The 21,064-nt window shown below is 41.9% G+C and overlaps 1 protein-coding gene across 3 annotated transcripts in view; it reads left to right on the top strand.

The window, feature by feature from the left end:
• LOC139764294 (uncharacterized) overlaps nt 1-21,064 on the top strand; it is a 99,207-nt gene that overhangs the window by 67,550 nt on the left and 10,593 nt on the right. For all 3 annotated transcript variants that reach the window (XR_011716342.1, XR_011716341.1, XM_071690781.1), the window contains exon 6: nt 4,809-4,901. Coding sequence is in view for 1 of the 3 variants with exons in the window: in XM_071690781.1 (XP_071546882.1) it covers nt 4,809-4,901 (93 nt within the window). In the remaining 2 variants the exon portion in view is untranslated. The remainder of the gene's footprint in view (nt 1-4,808; nt 4,902-21,064) is intronic.

The following is a 21,064-nucleotide window of genomic DNA, read 5'->3' as shown; positions in this document are numbered from 1 at the left end:
CCATAGCTGTTTAATGGGTTTATGGATGGGGTGTTGAGGGAAATGAATGTGAGGGTTTTTGGGAAAGGGATAGGTGTACAGTCTGGTAGGGATGGGGATGCTTGGGAGGTGAACCAGTTATTATTTACTGATGATGTGGCACTAATGGCATATTTCAGAAACTGCATAAAATAGTTTTTAGGTATGGGAGTGTCTGAAAGGATGAAGTTAAGAGTGAATGTGAGTAAAGCCAAGGTTATTTGGTTTAGTACTGGAGAGGGACAGGTTAGTGGGGGTGTAAATGGAGAAAGCTTGGAGGAAGAGATATGTGGGAGTGGACATGGCAGTGAATGGAACCATGGGGACCAAAGGGAGTCATAGGGTAGATTAGGAAGCGAAGGTTCTGGTAGAACTGGGCAGTATGTGGAAAGAGATGTCACTATTTAGGAGAGTGAAGATGAGTATGTTTGAAGGCATAGTAGTCCAGACAGTGTTGTATGGTCTGGGAGAGCAGAGATGAGCATGTTTGAAGGCATAGTAGTCCTAATGATGTTGTATGGATCCGAGTATTGTATGGAAGAGAGTGAATGTGTTAGTAGTGAAATGTATAGGAACATATGTGATGTGAGGAAGGTTGATTGAGTAAGAAATGATTAGTGAAGAGAGAGGTGCAGTAATAAGAAGAGTATGGTTGAGAGAGCTGAAGAAGGTGTACTGAAATGGGTTGGACATATAGAGATAACAAGGGTGGAGAAGCTTACAAAGAGTATTCATATATCAGAATTGGAGGGAACGAAAAGAAGAACAAAGAACTGGAGATGGAATTACTTAGTGGAAAAGGTTTTGAGAGCACAGGCCTAAAGAAGTACATGGGTCTTAGGCATCAGGGGATAAAGTGAATTGGAGCATTGTGGTATAGGGTGGGTGACATGCTGTCACTAGACTGAACCAGGACATATGAAGCAGTTAGATGAAGTCACGGAAAGGTCTGCAGTGCATGGTTGTAGATAGGAGGCTTTGGTTTCGATGCATTACATATGACATCTAGTGAATGGCTGTAAACAAATGAGGACATTTTTTCATCTGATCTTGGTTCTACTGGCTGAAATGGGAAATGGTGAACAATTATGAAAAAAAATCTCTTCTTTTTGTCATGTTTGCCATTTCCCAAGTTAATGAGGTAGCACCAAGAATAGACAGAGAAATGGCCCCATTTCCTCACATCCACTTTTTAGCTGTCAAGGGTAAATGCATAGAAATTACAGCACACTAACCACAACCAGGCCTAATAGACCTTTCCATGGTTTCCCTTAACCCCTTCATATGCCCTGTTTCAGTTCATTGACAGCATATTGCTTCCTGTATACCACAGTGCTTCAATGATGAACTCTTTCTCCTCTGTCCAGCACACTCTCTTGCATATTCAAGCCTCAAGCACTCGAAACCTTTTCCATTTTGTAATTCCATCTCCAGTTCGGTCTCACCTTACTCCTTTTCTCCTCCACTTCTGAAACATATGCTCTTTTTTTAGCCTCTCCTCACTCATTGTCTCGTATGTCCAAATCATTCATCACATCCTTTTCACCTTTCTTAGTCATACTCTTCTGTTATCGCACCTTTCTTTTACCCTATTATTGCATACTTGATCAGCTCTCCTCACATCAATGGTTGTTCTTGAATATTTCATTTCCAAAACATTCTTCCTCTTTTGTACATTACCATTTAGGGTCTCCTGAAGCTTCCTAATTGCTATTTAGTCAGGAGTATGGAAATGATGGTTCCCTCTGGATTGAGCCTCTTGATGACTCCGTACTCCATATTCCATTAATGATAATGATACAGCCACCCCCAAATGCGAGGTTCTGCCAGGAACAGATGAAAAAAGATCTCATTCACTCACACCCTTTCTCTAGCTGTCATGTGTAATGCACCAGAACTACAGCTTCCTAATCACAACCAAGTTCCCCACCCCTTTCCATAGTTACCTCCATTTGCTTCATATCCTCATTCAGGCCATTGACAACACATTGCCCCATGTGTACCACACCACTCCAGTTCACTCTTTATCCCATGCATGCCTTTCATCCTCCCATATGTTCAGGCTCTGACCACTCAAAGTATTTTCCCCTCCATTATTTTGTTATTCCTTCCTCTCTACATCTGACTCATGTATCCTCTTTGTCAACCTCTCCTCACTCATTCTCTCCATATGTCCAAACCGTTTCAGCAAACTCCTCTTCAGCTCTTTGAATCACACATCTTATTACCACACCTCTCTCTTACCCTTTTGTTACTTACTCAGTCAAACCACCTCACACTACATTTTATTTGCAACACATCCACCTGTATCCACACATTCCCAATTATAGTCCATGCCTCACATCTGTACAACAACGTTAGAACTACTATACCTTTAAACATACCTATTTTGAAGCTCCTGAATATTGTCCTCTCTTTACACACATTCTTCAATGCTCCCAGAACCTTTGTCCCCCACCCTTTTTCACTCACTTTGCCCTCATCACTCATTTTCAGTTCCATGGTTCCAACAGACTGCATACTCGCTTCTCTCTCCAAGACCTTTCCATTTACCTCCCTCATCACGCTATCCATATACAAATTAAACCAAGCCTTCCTCCCACCTCTTCTCTTGCACATGCTAACATTGCTTCCATTCACTCCCCTTGCTTTGTTTACTCTCACCTTATGCAGTTCTTCATCAAATCCCTTGTGGTATTTTTCACACATTTCTCTTTTCCCGAGCTCACTTACCTTTTTCCCTCTCCTTGTTCATATCATTTCCTCTTTTCCAGAAACCCGTAAAATTTTCTTTGCACTTACCTTCTTCAGACATCCTACCAGCTGTTCATCTCAGCACATTCACATCCAAGGGTCTTTCTTTTGCATGCCTTTCAATTAGTATGTAATCCAGTAATGCCCTCCTTCTTATTCACCCATGTATAGCTTACATATGTCTCTCTTTTTAAACCAGGTTTTCCAGTCACCAGTCATTTTTCAGCACATAACTTCACAAGCTGGTCACCATTCCAGTTCAGTTCACTGAGTACCCCATGTACCTCAGTTTAACTCTCAACTATCACATTCCTCACTCTCACCTTTAAATCACTGATCTCTTGCACCAAAACTACTAACACACTCCTCAGCTGCTACCGAGAGCTTGCCTCTCATCATCCTTCTTCTCATGGCCAGTTGCATAAGCAGCAATTATCACCTATCTCTCATAACCCACTTTCCATTTTACCCACATCAGTCTGGAACTCACTTCCCTACACTGTTTCACATATTCCTGTAACCGTTTTAACAGTAGATCTTGCCCACATACCAACCCTAGATTTTACCCGTAAGACCTTCCCAAACCATTCTTCCCCTTTATGCCTGAGATTTGTTTCACTTTAAGCCAGAACATCCAGGTCTCTTTCCTTAAACTTACAGTACAACCTGTCTCTTCTTTATTATGTTGGTTACATGCACAGACCTTCGAGGAGGATGATCACTCCCCGCGTGACTCCTTCTTCTGTTTCCCATTTTAGAAAGTTAATACAAGGAGGGGAGGATTTCCGGCCCCCCGCTCCCGTCCCCTCTAGTCGCTTTCTACGACACGCGAGGAATACGTGGGAAGTATTCTTTCACCCCTATCCCCAGGGATAATATACATATATATATACATATACACACACACACACATACACACACATACGCGGATGGAACCATGGAAGCGGAAGTGGATCATAGGGTGGGAGAGGGGGCGAAAATTTTGGGAGCCTTGAAAAAAAATGTGTGGAAGTCGAGAACATTATCTCGGAAAGCAAAAATGGGTATGTTTGAAGGAATAGTGGTTCCAACAATGTTGTATGGTTGCGAGGCGTGGGCTATGGATAGAGTTGTGCGCAGGAGGATGGATGTGCTGGAAATGAGATGTTTGAGGACAATGTGTGGTGTGAGGTGGTTTGATCGAGTAAGTAACGTAAGGGTAAGAGAGATGTGTGGAAATAAAAAGAGCGTGGTTGAGAGAGCAGAAGAGGGTGTTTTGAAATGGTTTGGGCACATGGAGAGAATGAGTGAGGAAAGATTGACCAAGAGGATATATGTGTCGGAGGTGGAGGGAACGAGGAGAAGAGGGAGACCAAATTGGAGGTGGAAAGATGGAGTGAAAAAGATTTTGTGTGATCGGGGCCTGAACATGCAGGAGGGTGAAAGGAGGGCAAGGAATAGAGTGAATTGGAGCGATGTGGTATACAGGGTTTGACGTGCTGTCAGTGGATTGAATCAAGGCATGTGAAGCGTCTGGGGTAAACCATGGAAAGCTGTGTAGGTATGTATATTTGCATGTGTGGACGTGTGTATGTACATGTGTATGGGGGGGGGGGGTTGGGCCATTTCTTTCGTCTGTTTCCTTGCGCTACCTCGCAAACGCGGGAGACAGCGACAAAGTATAAAAAAAAAAAAAAAAAAAAAAAAAAAAAAAACATGCACAGACATTTGGACAACTTTGCCTGAGGCTTTTAGGAGAATGAGGACTCCTTGCTTGGCTCCCTCTCCTGTTCCATCTTTTAGAAGTTGAAATACAAGTAGGGAAGACTTTCCAGTTCCCTGCTCTTGTCCATCTTAATCACCTACAACACATATGGAATACAGAGTTACAGTTCTCTGATGTTATGTATCTTTATAGAAATTGTGCTGATAAAACTTATAATTTTGTCAAAATTGCAAGATTCCTGTAACATTTTCATTTCAGAGAGTGTTTTGCTCAAAGAAAAGACTTTATCTTTATATGTCTTCTCTAAACTGTGGCTTTTTCTTTTTTAAAGGCTGTGAACTACAAGATACTCATGGCCATGAAGAAAGAAGAAAAGGAAAAGGAATTACAGGAGAGAGAAATGAAGCAAAAGATGGGAATACGGGTATGAATCAATAGTATACATTGTAATTATGATAGCTGGTATCATAATGTTATTTTATAACCATACATAAGCCATTGATGAATTCAGTCATATATATATGTTTATTTATTATGCTTAATCACTGTTTCCCATGTCAGCAAGGTAGCACCAGGAAACAGACAAAGAATGTCCCATCCACATATATATATACACATAAATCCCCATACATGCCAATACATACACATGTACATATTCATACTTGCTTGCCTTCATCCATTCTTGTCTCTACCCTGCCACACAGGAAATAGCATAGTTCCCACTGCTTCAGCGAGGTAGCGCCAGGAAAACAGACAAAAAAGGCCACATTCATTCACCCCCAGTCTCTAGCTGTCATGGGTAATTACACCAAAACCACCGTTCCTCATCCACATCCAGGCCCCACAGACCTGTCCATGGTTTACCCCAGATGCTTCATATGCCCTGGATCAGTCCATTGACAGCATGTTGACCCCAGTACACCACATCATTCCGATTCACTTTCTTCCTTGCACATCTCTCACCCTCCTGATCACTCAAAACCTTTTTCACTCCATCCTTCCACCTCCAATTTGGTCTCCCACTTCTACTTGTTCCCTCCACCTCTGACACATATATCCTCTTGGTCAAGTTTTCCTAACTCATTCTCTCCATATGTCCTAACCATTTCAACACCCCCTCTTCTGCTCTCTTAACCATACTCTTTTTGTTTCCACACGTCTCGCTTACCATTTCGTTACTTACGCGATAAAACCACCTCACACCACATATTGTCCTCAAACATTTCATTTCCAATACATCCACCCTCCTCTGTACAATCCTATGTAAAGCCCATACCCCATAACCATATAACATTGTTGGAACTACTATTCCTTCAAACATACCCATTTTTGCTCTCTGAGATAATGTTCTCCCCTTCCACACATTCTTCATCGCTCCCAGAACCATCGCCCCCTCCCCAACCCTGTGACTCACTTCTACTTCCATGTTTCCATCTGCTGCTAAATCCACTCCCAGATATCTAAAACACTTTACTTCCTCCAATTTTTCTCCATTCAAACTTACATCCCAATTAACTTGTCCCTCAACCCTACTGAACCTGATAACCTTGCTCTTATTCACATTTACTCTCAACTTTCTCCTTTCACACACTTTTCTAAACTCACTCACCAACTTCTGCAGTTTCTCACTCAAATCAGCCACCGGTGCTGCATCATCGGCGCACAACAACTGATTCACTTCCCAGGCCCTCTTATCCTCAACAGACTGTATTCTTGCCCCTCTTCCTAACCACACCATCTATAAACAAATTAAACAACCATGGGGATATCACACACCTCTGCCGCAGACCAGTCTTCATTGGGAACCAATCACTTTCTTTTCTTCCTACTCATACACATGCTTTACACCCTTTACACTGCATCTAGCAGTTTACCTCCCACATCATATACTCTTAAGACCTTCCACAAAGCATCCCTGACATATGCCTTCTCCAGATCTATAAATGCTATACACAGATCCATTCGTTTTTCTAAATATCTCTCAAACACATTCTTCAAAGTATACACCTGATCCACACATCCTCTGCAACTTCTGAAACCAAACTGCTCCTCCTGAATCTGATGCTTTGTACATGCCTTCACTCTCTCATTCAGTACCCTCCCATACAATATTCCAGGAATAAGTTTGTTTAGTAAACAAACTTATCCCTTTGTAGATTGAACACTCACCTTTATCCCCTCTACCTTTGTAAAATGCACTCCACCAATCCTCAAGCACTTCACCATGATCCATACATATCAACATATACACATATACATACATATACATACACAAAGACAGACATACATATATATATATATATATATATATATCTTTTCTTTCATACTATTCGCTATGTCCCGTGTTAGCAAGGTAGCGCTAAGAACAGAGGACTGGGCCTTTGAGGGGAATATCCTCACTTGGCCCCCTTCTCTGTTCCTTCTTTTGGAAAATTAAAAAAAACGAGAGGGTAGAATTTCCAGCCCCCCGCTCCCTTCCCTTTCAGTCGCCTTCTACAACACACAGGGAGTACGTGGGAAGTATTCTTTCTCCCCTATCCCCAGGGATAATATATATATATATATATATTCTTTCTTTCATACTATTCGCCATTTCCCGCATTAGCGAGGTAGCGTTGAGAACAGAGGACTGGGCCCTTGAGGGAATATCCTCACCTGGGCCCCTTCTCTGTTCCCTCTTTTGGAAAATTAAAAAAAAAAGTGAGAGGGGAGGATTTCCAGCCCCCCGCTCCCTCCCCTTTTAGTCGCCTTCTACGACACGCAGGGAATACGTGGGAAGTATTCTTTCTCCCCTATCCCCAATCTGAGCCTTCGAGTAGTATGACCACTCCCCGCGTGACTCCTTCTTCTGTTTCCCATTTTAGAAAGTTAAAAAAAAAAAAAAAAAAAAACTAAATGTGTGTGGATGTAACCAAGATGTGAAAAAAGGAGAGATAGGTAGTATGTTTGAGGAAAGGAACCTGGATGTTTTGGCTCTAAGTGAAACGAAGCTCAAGGGTGAAGGGGAAGAGTGGTTTGGGAATGTCTTGGGAGTAAAGTCAGGGGTTAGTGAGAGGACAAGAGCAAGGGAAGGAGTAGCAGTACTCCTGAAACAGGAGTTGTGGGAGTACGTGATAGAATGTAAGAAAGTAAATTCTCGATTAATATGGGTAAAACTGAAAGTTGATGGAGAGAGATGGGTGATTATTGGTGCATATGCACCTGGGCATGAGAAGAAAGATCATGAGAGGCAAGTGTTTTGGGAGCAGCTGAATGAGTGTGTTAGTGGTTTTGATGCACGAGACCGGGTAATAGTGATGGGTGATTTGAATGCAAAGGTGAGTAATGTGGCAGTTGAGGGAATAATTGGTATACATGGGGTGTTCAGTGTTGTAAATGGAAATGGTGAAGAGCTTGTAGATTTATGTGCTTAAAAAGGACTGATGATTGGGAATACCTGGTTTAAAAAGCGAGTTAAAAAGTTGTTAGAAGCAGTGAAAAGTTTTTATCGAGGATGTAAGGCATGTGTACGTGTAGGAAGAGAGGAAAGTGATTGGTTCTCAGTGAATGTAGGTTTGCGGCAGGGGTGTATGATGTCTCCATGGTTGTTTAATTTGTTTATGGATGGGGTTGTTAGGGAGGTAAATGCAAGAGTTTTGGAAAGAGGGGCAAGTATGAAGTCTGTTGGGGATGAGAGAGCTTGGGAAGTGAGTCAGTTGTTGTTCGCTGATGATACAGCGCTGGTGGCTGATTCATGTGAGAAACTGCAGAAGCTGGTGACTGAGTTTGGTAAAGTGTGTGGAAGAAGAAAGTTAAGAGTAAATGTGAATAAGAGCAAGGTTATTAGGTACAGTAGGGTTGAGGGTCAAGTCAATTGGGAGGTGAGTTTGAGTGGAGAAAAACTGGAGGAAGTGAAGTGTTTTAGATATCTGGGAGTGGATCTGGCAGCGGATGGAACCATGGAAGCGGAAGTGGATCATAGGGTGGGGGAGGGTGCGAAAATTCTGGGGGCCTTGAAGAATGTGTGGAAGTCGAGAACATTATCTCAGAAAGCAAAAATGGGTATGTTTGAAGGAATAGTGGTTCCAACAATGTTGTATGGTTGCGAGGCGTGGGCTATGGATAGAGTTGTGCGCAGGAGGATGGATGTGCTGGAAATGAGATGTTTGAGGACAATGTGTGGTGTGAAGTGGTTTGATCGAGTGAGTAACGTAAGGGTAAGAGAGATGTGTGGAAATAAAAAGAGCGTGGTTGAGAGAGCAGAAGAGGGTGTTTTGAAGTGGTTTGGGCACATGGAGAGAATGAGTGAGGAAAGATTGACCAAGAGGATATATGTGTCGGAGGTGGAGGGAACGAGGAGAAGAGGGAGACCAAATTGGAGGTGGAAAGATGGAGTGAAAAAGATTTTGTGTGATCGGGGCCTGAACATGCAGGAGGGTGAAAGGAGGGCAAGGAATAGAGTGAATTGGAGCAATGTGGTATACCGGGGTTGACGTGCTGTCAGTGGATTGAATCAAGGCATGTGAAGCGTCTGGGGTAAACCATGGAAAGCTGTGTAGGTATGTATATTTGCGTGTGTGGACGTATGTATATACATGTGTATGGGGGTGGGTTGGGCCATTTCTTTCGTCTGTTTCCTTGCGCTACCTCGCAAACGAGGGAGACAGCGACAAAGTATAATAAAATAAATAAAATAAAAAGCGAGATATACATAAGTATACTTATGTAAGTAGGAGAGATGGCCAGAGAGCGTTATTGGATTACGTGTTAATTGACAGGCGCACGAAAGAGAGACTTTTGGATGTTAATGTGCTGAGAGGTGCAACTGGAGGGATGTCTGATCATTATCTTGTGGAGGCTAAGGTGAAGATTTGTATGGGTTTTCAGAAAAGAAGAGTGAATGTTGGGGTGAAGAGGGTGGTGAGAGTAAGTGAGCTTGGGAAGGAGACTTGTGTGAGGAAGTACCAGGAGAGACTGAGTACAGAATGGAAAAAGGTGAGAACAATGGAAGTAAGGGGAGTGGGGGAGGAATGGGATGTATTTAAGGAATCAGTGATGGATTGCGCAAAAGATGCTTGTGGCATGAGAAGAGTGGGAGGTGGGTTGATTAGAAAGGGTAGTGAGTGGTGGGATGAAGAAGTAAGAGTATTAGTGAAAGAGAAGAGAGAGGCATTTGGACGATTTTTGCAGGGAAAAAATGCAGTTGAGTGGGAGACGTATAAAAGAAAGAGACAGGAGGTCAAGAGAAAGGTGCAAGAGGTGAAAAAAAGGGCAAATGAGAGTTGGGGTGAGAGAGTATCATTAAATTTTAGGGATAATAAAAAGATGTTCTGGAAGGAGGTAAATAAAGTGCGTAAGACAAGGGAGCAAATGGGAACTTCAGTGAAGGGCGCAAATGGGGAGGTGATAACAAGTAGTGGTGATGTGAGAAGGAGATGGAGTGAGTATTTTGAAGGTTTGTTGAATTTGTTTGATGATAGAGTGGCAGATATAGGGTGTTTTGGTCGAGGTGGTGTGCAAAGTGAGAGGGTTAGGGAAAATGATTTGGTAAACAGAGAAGAGGTAGTAAAAGCGTTGTGGAAGATGAAAGCCAGCAAGGCAGCAGGTTTGGATGGTATTGCAGTGGAATTTATTAAAAAAGGGGGTGACTGTATTGTTGACTGGTTGGTAAGGTTATTTAATGTATGTATGACTCACGGTGAGGTGCCTGAGGATTGGCGGAATGCGTGCATAGCGCCATTGTACAAAGGCAAAGGGGATAAGAGTGATTGCTCAAATTACAGAGGTATAAGTTTGTTGAGTATTCCTGGTAAATTATATGGGAGGGTATTGATTGAGAGGGTGAAGGCATGTACAGAGCATCAGATTGGGGAAGAGCAGTGTGGTTTCAGAAGTGGTAGAGGATGTGTGGATCAGGTGTTTCCTTTGAAGAATGTATGTGAGAAATACTTAGAAAAGCAAATGGATTTGTATGTAGCATTTATGGATCTGGAGAAGGCATATGATAGAGTTGATAGAGATGCTCTGTGGAAGGTATTAAGAATATATGGTGTGGGAGGCAAGTTGTTAGAAGCAGTGAAAAGCTCTTCCCCAATCTGATGCTCTGTACATGCCTTCACCCTCTCAATCAATACCCTCCCATATAATTTACCAGGAATACTCAACAAACTTATACCTCTGTAATTTGAGCAATCACTCTTATCCCCTTTGCCTTTGTACAATGGCGCTATGCACGCATTCCGCCAATCCTCAGGCACCTCACCGTGAGTCATACATACATTAAATAACCTTACCAACCAGTCAACAATACAGTCACCCCCTTTTTTAATAAATTCCACTGCAATACCATCCAAACCTGCTGCCTTGCTGGCTTTCATCTTCCACAACGCTTTTACTACCTCTTCTCTGTTTACCAAATCATTTTCCCTAACCCTCTCACTTTGCACACCACCTCGACCAAAACACCCTATATCTGCCACTCTATCATCAAACACATTCAACAAACCTTCAAAATACTCACTCCATCTCCTTCTCACATCACCACTACTTGTTATCACCTCCCCATTTGCGCCCTTCACTGAAGTTCCCATTTGCTCCCTTGTCTTACGCACTTTATTTACCTCCTTCCAGAACATCTTTTTATTATCCCTAAAATTTAATGATACACTCTCACCCCAACTCTCATTTGCCCTTTTTTTCACCTCTTGTACCTTTCTCTTGACCTCCTGTCTCTTTCTTTTATACGTCTCCCACTCAACTGCATTTATTCCCTGCAAAAATCGTCCAAATGCCTCTCTCTTCTCTTTCACTAATACTCTTACTTCTTCATCCCACCACTCACTACCCTTTCTAATCAACCCACCTCCCACTCTTCTCATGCCACAAGCATCTTTTGCGCAATCCATCACTGATTCCTTAAATACATCCCATTCCTCCCCCACTCCCCTTACTTCCATTGTTCTCACCTTTTTCCATTCTGTACTCAGTCTCTCCTGGTACTTCCTCACACAAGTCTCCTTCCCAAGCTCACTTACTCTCACCACCCTCTTCACCCCAACATTCACTCTTCTTTTCTGAAAACCCATACAAATCTTCACCTTAGCCTCCACAAGATAATGATCAGACATCCCTCCAGTCGCACCTCTCAGCACATTAACATCCAAAAGTCTCTCTTTCGCGCGCCTGTCAATTAACACGTAATCCAATAACGCTCTCTGGCCATCTCTCCTACTTACATAAGTATACTTATGTATATCTCGCTTTTTAAACCAGGTATTCCCAATCATCAGTCCTTTTTCAGCACATAAATCTACAAGCTCTTCACCATTTCCATTTACAACACTGAACACCCCATGTATACCAATTATTCCCTCAACTGCCACATTACTCACCTTTGCATTCAAATCACCCATCACTATAACAACTCCTGTTTCAGGAGTATTGCTACTCCTTCCCTTGCTCTTATCCTCTCACTAACCCCTGACTTTACTCCCAAGACATTCCCAAACCACTCTTCCCCTTTACCCTTGAGCTTTGAGGTTTGTTGAATGTGTTTGATGATAGAGTGGCAGATATAGGGTGTTTTGGTCGAGGTGGTGAGCAAAGTGAGAGGGTTAGGGAAAATGATTTGGTAAACGAGAAGAGGTAGTAAAATATATATATTTTTTTTTTCATTATTTTTTTTTACTTTGTCGCTGTCTCCCGCGTTTGCGAGGTAGCGCAAGGAAACAGACGAAAGAAATGGCCCAACCCACCCCCATACACATGTATATACATACGTCCACACACGCAAATATACATACCTACACAGCTTTCCATGGTTTACCACAGACACTCCACATGCCCTGATTCAATCCACTGACAGCACGTCAACCCCGGTATACCACATCGATCCAATTCGCTCTATTCCTTACCCTCCTTTCACCCTCCTGCATGTTCAGGCCCCGATCACACAAAATCTTTTTCACTCCATCTTTCCACCTCCAATTTGGTCTCCTACTTCTCCTCGTTCCCTCCACCTCCAACACATATATCCTCTTGGTCAATCTTTCCTCACTCATTCTCTCCATGTGCCCAAACCATTTCAAAACACCCTCTTCTGCTCTCTCAACAACGCTCTTTTTATTTCCACACATCTCTCTTACCCTTACGTTACTTACTCGATCAAACCACCTCACACCACACATTGTCCTCAAACATCTCATTTCCAGCACATCCATCCTCCTGCGCACAACTCTATCCATAGCCCACGCCTCGCAACCATACAACATTGTTGGAACCACTATTCCTTCAAACATACCCATTTTTGCTTTCCGAGATAATGTTCTCGACTTCCACACATTCTTCAAGGCTCCCAAAATTTTGCCCCCTTCCCCACCCTATGATCCACTTCCGCTTCCATGGTTCCATCCGCTGCCAGATCCACTCCCAGATATCTAAAACACTTTACTTCCTCCAGTTTTGCTCCATTCAAACTTACCTCCCAATTGACTTGACCCTCAACCCTACTGTACCTAATAACCTTGCTCATATTCACATTTACTCTTAACTTTCTTCTTTCACACACTTAACAAACTCAGTCACCAGCTTCTGCAGTTTCTCACATGAATCAGCGACCAGCGCTGTATCATCAGCGAACACAACTGACTCACTTCCCAAGCTCTCTCATCCCCAACAGACTTCATACTTGCCCCTCTTTCCAAAACTCTTGCATTTACCTCCCTAACAACCCCATCCATAAACAAATTAAACAACCATGGAGACATCACACACCCCTGCCGCAAACCTACATTCACTGAGAACCAATCACTTTCCTCTCTTCCTACACGTACACATGCCTTACATCCTTGATAAAAACTTTTCACTGCTTCTAACAACTTGCCTCCCACACCATATATTCTTAATACCTTCCACAGAGCATCTCTGTCAACTCTATCATATGCCTTCTCCAGATCCATAAGTGCTACATACAAATCAGTTTGCTTTTCTAAGTATTTCTCACATACATTCTTCAAAGGAAACACCTGATCCACACATCCTCTACCACTTCTGAAACCACACTGCTCTTCCCCAATCTGATGCTCTGTACATGCCTTCACCCTCTCAATCAATACCCTCCCATATAATTTACCAGGAATACTCAACAAACTTATACCTCTGTAATTTGAGCACTCACTCTTATCCCCTTTGCCTTTCTACAATGGCACTATGCACGCATTCTGCCAATCCTCAGGCACCTCACCATGAGTCATACATACATTAATAACCTTACCAACCAGTCAATAATACAGTCACCCCCTTTTTTAATAAATTCCACTGCAATACCATCCAAACCTGCTGCCTTGCCGGCTTTCATCTTCCGCAAAGCTTTTACTACCTCTTCTCTGTTTACCAAATCATTTTCCCTAACCCTCTCACTTTGCACACCACCTCGACCAAAACACCCTATATCTGCCACTCTATCATCAAACACATTCAACAAACCTTCAAAATACTCACTCCATCTCCTTCTCACATCACCACTACTTGTTATCACCTCCCCATTTGCGCCCTTCACTGAAGTTCCCATTTGCTCCCTTGTCTTACGCACTTTATTTACCTCCTTCCAGAACATCTTTTTATTCTCCCTAAAATTTAATGATACTCTCTCACCCCAACTCTCATTAGCCCTCTTTTTCACCTCTTGCACCTTTCTCTTGACCTCCTGTCTCTTTCTTTTATACATCTCCCACTCAATTGCATTTTTTCCCTGCAAAAATCGTCCAAATGCCTCCCTCTTCTCTTTCAGTAATAATCTTACTTCTTCATCCCACCACTCACTACCCTTTCTAATTAACCCACCTCCCACTCTTCTCATGCCACAAGCATCTTTTGCGCAATCCATCACTGATTCCCTAAATACATCCCATTCCTCCCCCACTCCCCTTACTTCCATTGTTCTCACCTTTTTCCATTCTGTACTCAGTCTCTCCTGGTACTTCCTCACACAAGTCTCCTTCCCAAGCTCACTTACTCTCACCACCCTCTTCACCCCAACATTCACTCTTCTTTTCTGAAAACCCATACAAATCTTCACCTTAGCCTCCACAAGATAATGATCAGACATCCCTCCAGTTGCACCTCTCAGCACATTAACATCCAAAAGTCTTTCTTTATATATATATATATATATATATATATATATATATATATATATATATATATATATATATATATATATATATATGTATATTTAGGGAAGAAAGAATACTTCCCACGCATTCCACATGTGTCGTAGAAGGCGACTAAAGGGGATGGGAGCGGGGGGGCTGGAAACCCTCCCCTCCTTGTATTTTAACTTTCTAAAAGGGGAAACAGAAGAAGGAGTCACGTGGGGAGTGCTCATCCTCCTCGAAGGCTCAGATTGGGGTGTCTAAATGTGTGTGGATGTAACCAAGATGAGAAAAAAGATGAGATAGGTAGTATGTTTGAGAAAAGGAACCTGGATGTTTTGGCTCTGAGTGAAATGAAGTTCAAGGGTAAAGGGGAAGAGTGGTTTGAGAATGTCTTGGAAGTAAAGTCAGGGTTTAGTGAGAGAACAAGAGCAAGGGAAGGAGTAGCACTACTACTGGTGGGAGTATGTGATAGAGTGTAAGAAAGTAAACTCCAGATTGATATGGGTAAAACTGAAAGTTGATGGAGAGAGATGGGTGATTATTGGTGCATATGCACCTGGGCATGAGAAGAAATATCATGAGAGGCAAGTGTTTTGGGAGCAGCTGAGTGAGTGTGTTAGTAGTTTTGATGCACGAGACCGGGTTATAGTGATGGGTGATTTCAATATAAAAGTGAGTAATTGGTGTACATGGGGTGTTCAGTGTTGTAAATGGAAATGGTGAAGAGCTTGTAGATTTATGTGCTGAAAAAGGACTGGTGATTGGGAATACCTGGTTTAAAAAGAGAGATATACATAATTATACATATGTAAGTAAGACAGATGGCCAGAGAGCATTATTGGATTACGTGTTAATTGATAGGTGCATGAAAGAGAGACTTGGATGTTAATGTGCTGAGAGGTGCAACTGGAGGGATGTCTAATCATTATCTTGTGGAGGCAAAGGTGAAGATTTGTAGAGGTTTTCAGAAAAGAAAAGAGAATGTTGGGGTAAAGAGAGTGGAGAGAGTAAGTGAGCTTGGGAAGGAGACTTGTGTGAGGAAGTACCAGGAGAGACTGAGTACAGAATGGAAAAAGGTGAGAACAAAGGACATAAGGGGATTGGGGGAGGAATGGGATGTATTTAGGGAAGCAGTGATGGCTTGCTCAAAAGATGCTTGTGGCATGAGAAGCGTGGGAGGTGGGCAGATTAGAAAGGGTAGTGAGTGGTGGGATGAAGAAGTAAGATTATTAGTGGAAGGGAAGAGAGGCATTTGGATGATTTTTGCAGGGAAATAATGCAAATGAGTGGGAGATGTATAAAAGAAAGAGGCAGGAGGTCAAGAGAAAGTTGCAAGAGGTGAAAAAGAGGGCAAATGAGAGTTGGGTTGAGAGAGTATCATTAAATTTTAGGGAGAATAAAAAGATGTTTTGGAAGGAGGTAAATAAAGTGCGTAAGACAAGGGAACAAACGGAAACTTTAGTGAAGGGGGCTAATGGGGAGGTGATAACAAGTAGTGGTGATGTGAGGAGATGGAGTGAGTATTTTGAAGGTTTGTTGAATGTGTTTGATGATAGAATGGCAGATATAGGGTGTTATGTTCGAGGTGGTGTGCAAAGTGTGAGGGTTAGGGAGAATGATTTGGTAAACAGAGAAGAGGTAGTAAAAGCTTTGCGGAAGATGAAAGCTGGCAAGGCAGTAGATTTGGATGGTATTGCAGTGGAATTTATTAAAAAAGGAGGTGACTGTATTGTTGACTGGTTGTTAAGGTTATTTAATGTATGCATGACTTACGGTGAGGTGCCTGAGGATTGGCGGAATGCTTGCATAGTGCTGTTGTACAAAGGCAAAGGGGATAAAAGTGAGTGCTCAAATTACAGAGGTATAAGTTTGTTGAATATTCCTGGGAAATTATATGGAAGGGTATTGATTGAGAGGGTGAAGGCATGTACAGAGCATCAGATTGGGGAAGAGCAGTGTGGTTTCAGAAGAGGTAGAGCATGTGTGGATTAGGTGTTTGCTTTGAAGAGTGTATGTGAGAAATACTTAGAAAAGCAAATGGATTTGTATGTAGCATTTATGGATCTGGAGAAGGCATATGATAGAATTGATAGAGATGCTTTGTGGAAGGTATTAAGAATATATGATGTGGGAGGCAAGTTGTTAGAAGCAGTGAAAAGTTGTTATCGAGGATGTAAGGCATGTGTATGTGTAGGAAGAGAGGAAAGTGATTGTTTCTCACTGAATGTTGGTTTGCGGCAGGGGTGTGTGATGTCTCCATGGTTGTTTAATTTGTTTATGGATGGGGTTGTTAGGGAGGTGAATGCAAGAGTTTTGGAAAGAGGGACAAGTATGCAGTCTGTTGTGGATGAGGGAGCTTGGGAAGTGAGTCAGTTGTTGTTCGCTGATGATACATATCCAAAAAACTTCTTCCAATTTTTCTCCATTCAAACTTGCATCCCAACTAACTTCTCCCTCATCCCTGCTGAACCTGATAACCTTGTTCTTATTCACATTTACTCTCAACTTCCTCCTTTCACACAATTTCCTAAACTCACTCACCAGCTTCTGCAGTTTCTTAATCAAATCAGCCACCAGTGCTGTATCATTGGCGCACAACAACTGACTCTTTTTCCAGGACCTCTCATCCCAACAGGCTGCATACTCACCCCTCTCCCTAATCACCCTGTCTGTAAACAAATTAAAACAACCAGGGGGACATCACACACCCCTGCCGCAGACCAATCTTCACCAGGAGCCAATCACTCTCTTCCCTTTCTACTCATACACATGCCTTACACCCTTCATAAAATTCTCACTGCTTCTAGCAGCTTACCTCCCACATCATATACTCTTAAAACCTTCCACAAAGTATCTCTCAACTGTATCATATGCCTTCTCCAGATTTATAAATGCAGATCCATTCATTTTTCTAAGTATCTCTCAAACACATTCTTCAAAGTAAACACCTGATCCAAGCATCCTCTACCACTTCTGAAACCACACTGCCTTTCTCGAATCTGATGCTCTGTACATGCCTTCACCCTCTCATTCAGTACTCTCCCATACAGTATTCCAGGAATACTCAACTGACTTATTCCTCTGTAGCTTGAACACTTGCCTTTATCCTCTTTGCCTTTGTACAATGTATTCCACCAATCTTCAGGCACCACCATGATTGATACATATCAACATATATATATATATATATATATATATATATATATATATATATATATATCTTTTTCTTTCTTTCTTTCAAACTATTCGCCATTTCCCGCGTTAGCGAGGTAGCGTTAAGAACAGAGAACTGGGCCTTTGAGGGAATATCCTCACCTGGCCCCCTTCTCTGTTCCTTCTTTTGGAAAATTAAAAAAAATAATGAGAGGGGAGGATTTCCAGCCCCCCGCTCCCTCCCCTTTTAGTCGCCTTCTACGACATGCAGGGAATACATGGGAAGTATTCTTTCTCCTCTATCCCCAGGGCTAATATATATATATATATATATATATATATATATATATATATATATATATATATATATATATATATATATATATATATTCCATATGTGGCAAGGTGGCGATGGGAATGAATAAAGGCAGACAGTATGAATTATGTACAAGTGTATATATGTATATGTCTGTGTGTGTATATATATATGTGTACATTGAGATGTATAGGTATGTATATTTGCATGTGTGGACGTGTATGTATATACATGTGTATGGGGGTGGGTTGGGCCATTTCTTTCGTCTGTTTCCTTGCGCTACCTCGCAAACGCGGGAGAGAGCGACAAAGCAAAATAATAATAATAATAATAATAATAATAATAATAATAATAATAATATATATATATATATATATATATATATATATATATATATATATATATATATATATATATATATATATCTTTTCTTTTAAACTATTCGCCATTTCCCGCGTTAGCGAGGTAGCGTTAAGAACAGAGGACTGGGCCTTTTTTGGAATATCCTCACCTGGCCCCCTCTGTTCCTTCTTTTGTATATATATATATATATATATATATATATATATATATATATATATATATATATATATATATATATATACACATACATACATACACAGACATATACATATATACAAATGTACATATTCATACTCAATTGCCTACAATCCATTCCTACTGCACCATCCCACCCCATAGGAAACAGCATCACTGCAACCCATTTCAACAAGGTAGTGCCAGGAAAACAGACAAAAAAAGCCACATATGTTCATGTGTAATGCACCAAAACCACAGTTCCCTATCCACGTCCAGGCCCCACAGACCTTTCCGTGGTTTACCCAAGACATTTCACATGCCCTAGGTCAGTCCATTGACAGCATGTCGAGCCCAGTATACCACATCATTCCAGTTCACTCATTTCTTGCACACTTCTCACCCTCCTTTATGTTCAGGCCCCAATTGCTCAGAATCTTTTTCACTCCATCCTTCCACCTCCAGTTTGGTCTCCTGCCTCTCCTTGTTCCCTTCACCTCTGACACATATATCCTATTTGTCAATCTTTCCTCACTCATTCTCTCCATATGTCCAAACCATTTCAACACACCCTCTTCTGCTTTCTCAACCACACTCGATATTTCCACTCATCTCTCTTACCCTTTCATTACTCACTCGATCAAACCATGCCACACCACATACTGTCCTCATACACTTCATTTCCAACACATACAACCTCTTCTGTGCTCTCTCCCTTTCCACACATTCTTCATTACTCCCAAAATTTTTGCTACCTTCCTCACCCTATGATTTGTTTCTACTTTCATGGTGCCATTCATTGTTAAGTCCACTCCCAGGTATCTAAAATACTTCTTACTCCAATATTTCTCTATTCAGACTCACATCCCAGCCAACTTGTCCCTCATCCCTGCTTAACCTATTAACCTTGCTCTTATTCACATTTACTCTGAACTTTCTCCTTTCACACACTTTTCTAAACTCACCCACCAACTTCCGCAGTTTCTCACTCAAATCATTTACTAACAACAACTGACTCACTTCCCTGGCCCTCTCATCCACAACAGACTGCATACTCATCCCTCTCCCTAACCACCCCATCTGTCCACAAATTAAACAACCATGGGGACATCACACATCCCTGCCGCAGACCATTCTTCACTGGGAACCAGTCACTCTCTTTTCTTCCTACTCGTACACATGCCTTACACCCTTCATAAAATCATCACTACTTCTAGCAGCTTACCTCCCACATCATATACTCTTAAGACCTTCCACAAAGCATCTCTGTCAACCCTACCATATGCCTTTTCCAGATCTATAAATGCTATATATAGATCCATTCATTTTTTTAAGTGTCTCCCACACACATTCTTCAAAGTAAACACCTGATCCACACATCCTCTACCACTTCTGAAATCTCACTGCTCTTGCCAAATCTGATGTTCTGTACATACCTTCACCCTTTCATTCAGTACCCTTCCATACAGTATTCCAAGCATACTCAACAAACTTATTCCTCTGTAGTTTGAACACTCACCTTTATCCCCTCTGCCTTTGTTTGTTTTTTTTTTTTTTCTTTTTTTCAAACATCGCCATTTCCCACGTTAGCGAGGTAGCGTTAAGAACAGAGGGCTGGGCCTTTGAGGGAATATCCTCACCTGGCCCCTTCTCTGTTCCTTCTTTTGAAAAAAAAAAAAAAAAAAAAGATATTACTATTACCAATATTCACACACTTCACCATGATCGATGCATATCAACATATACATATATACTATTTATATTTTTATTCTTATTATATTTTGTTGCTGTCTCATGCGTTAGCGAGGTAGCGCAAGGAAACAGACGAAAGAATGGTCCAACCCACCCACATACGCATGTATATACATACATGTCCACACATGCACACATACATACCTATACATTTCAACATATACATATATATACATACACATGTACATAATTCATACTTGCCTTTATTCATTCCCATCGCCAACTCTCCACACATGAAATAACCCCCTCCCCCCGCATGCGCACAAGGTAGCGCTAGGAAAATATGTATATACATATGTACTTATTCATACTTGCTTGCCTTTAGTCCATTCCCAGCACACCACCTCACCCCACAGGAAACAGCATTGCTGCCCCCCCCACTTCAACAAGGTAGCACCAGGTAAACTGACAAAAAAGGCCACATTCATTCACACTCAGTCTGTAGCTGTCATGTGTAATACACCGAAACTACAGCCCCCTGTCCATATCCAGGCCTCACAAACCTTTCCATGGTTTACCCCAGAAGTTTCACATGCCCTGGTTCAGTCCATTGACAGCACGTTCACCCCACTATACCACATCGTTCCAATTCAGTTTTTTTTTTTGCACACCTCTCACCCTCCTATATGTTCAGGCCCCGATTGCTCAAAATCTTTTTCACTCCATCCCTCCACCTCCGATTTGGTCTCCCATTTC

This window comes from Panulirus ornatus, chromosome 49 (assembly GCF_036320965.1).
Source record: "Panulirus ornatus isolate Po-2019 chromosome 49, ASM3632096v1, whole genome shotgun sequence".
Lineage (NCBI taxonomy): Eukaryota > Metazoa > Arthropoda > Malacostraca > Decapoda > Palinuridae > Panulirus > Panulirus ornatus.
The sequence above is the reverse complement of the archived record's forward strand: the minus strand, read 5'-3'. Positions and strand labels throughout refer to the sequence as shown.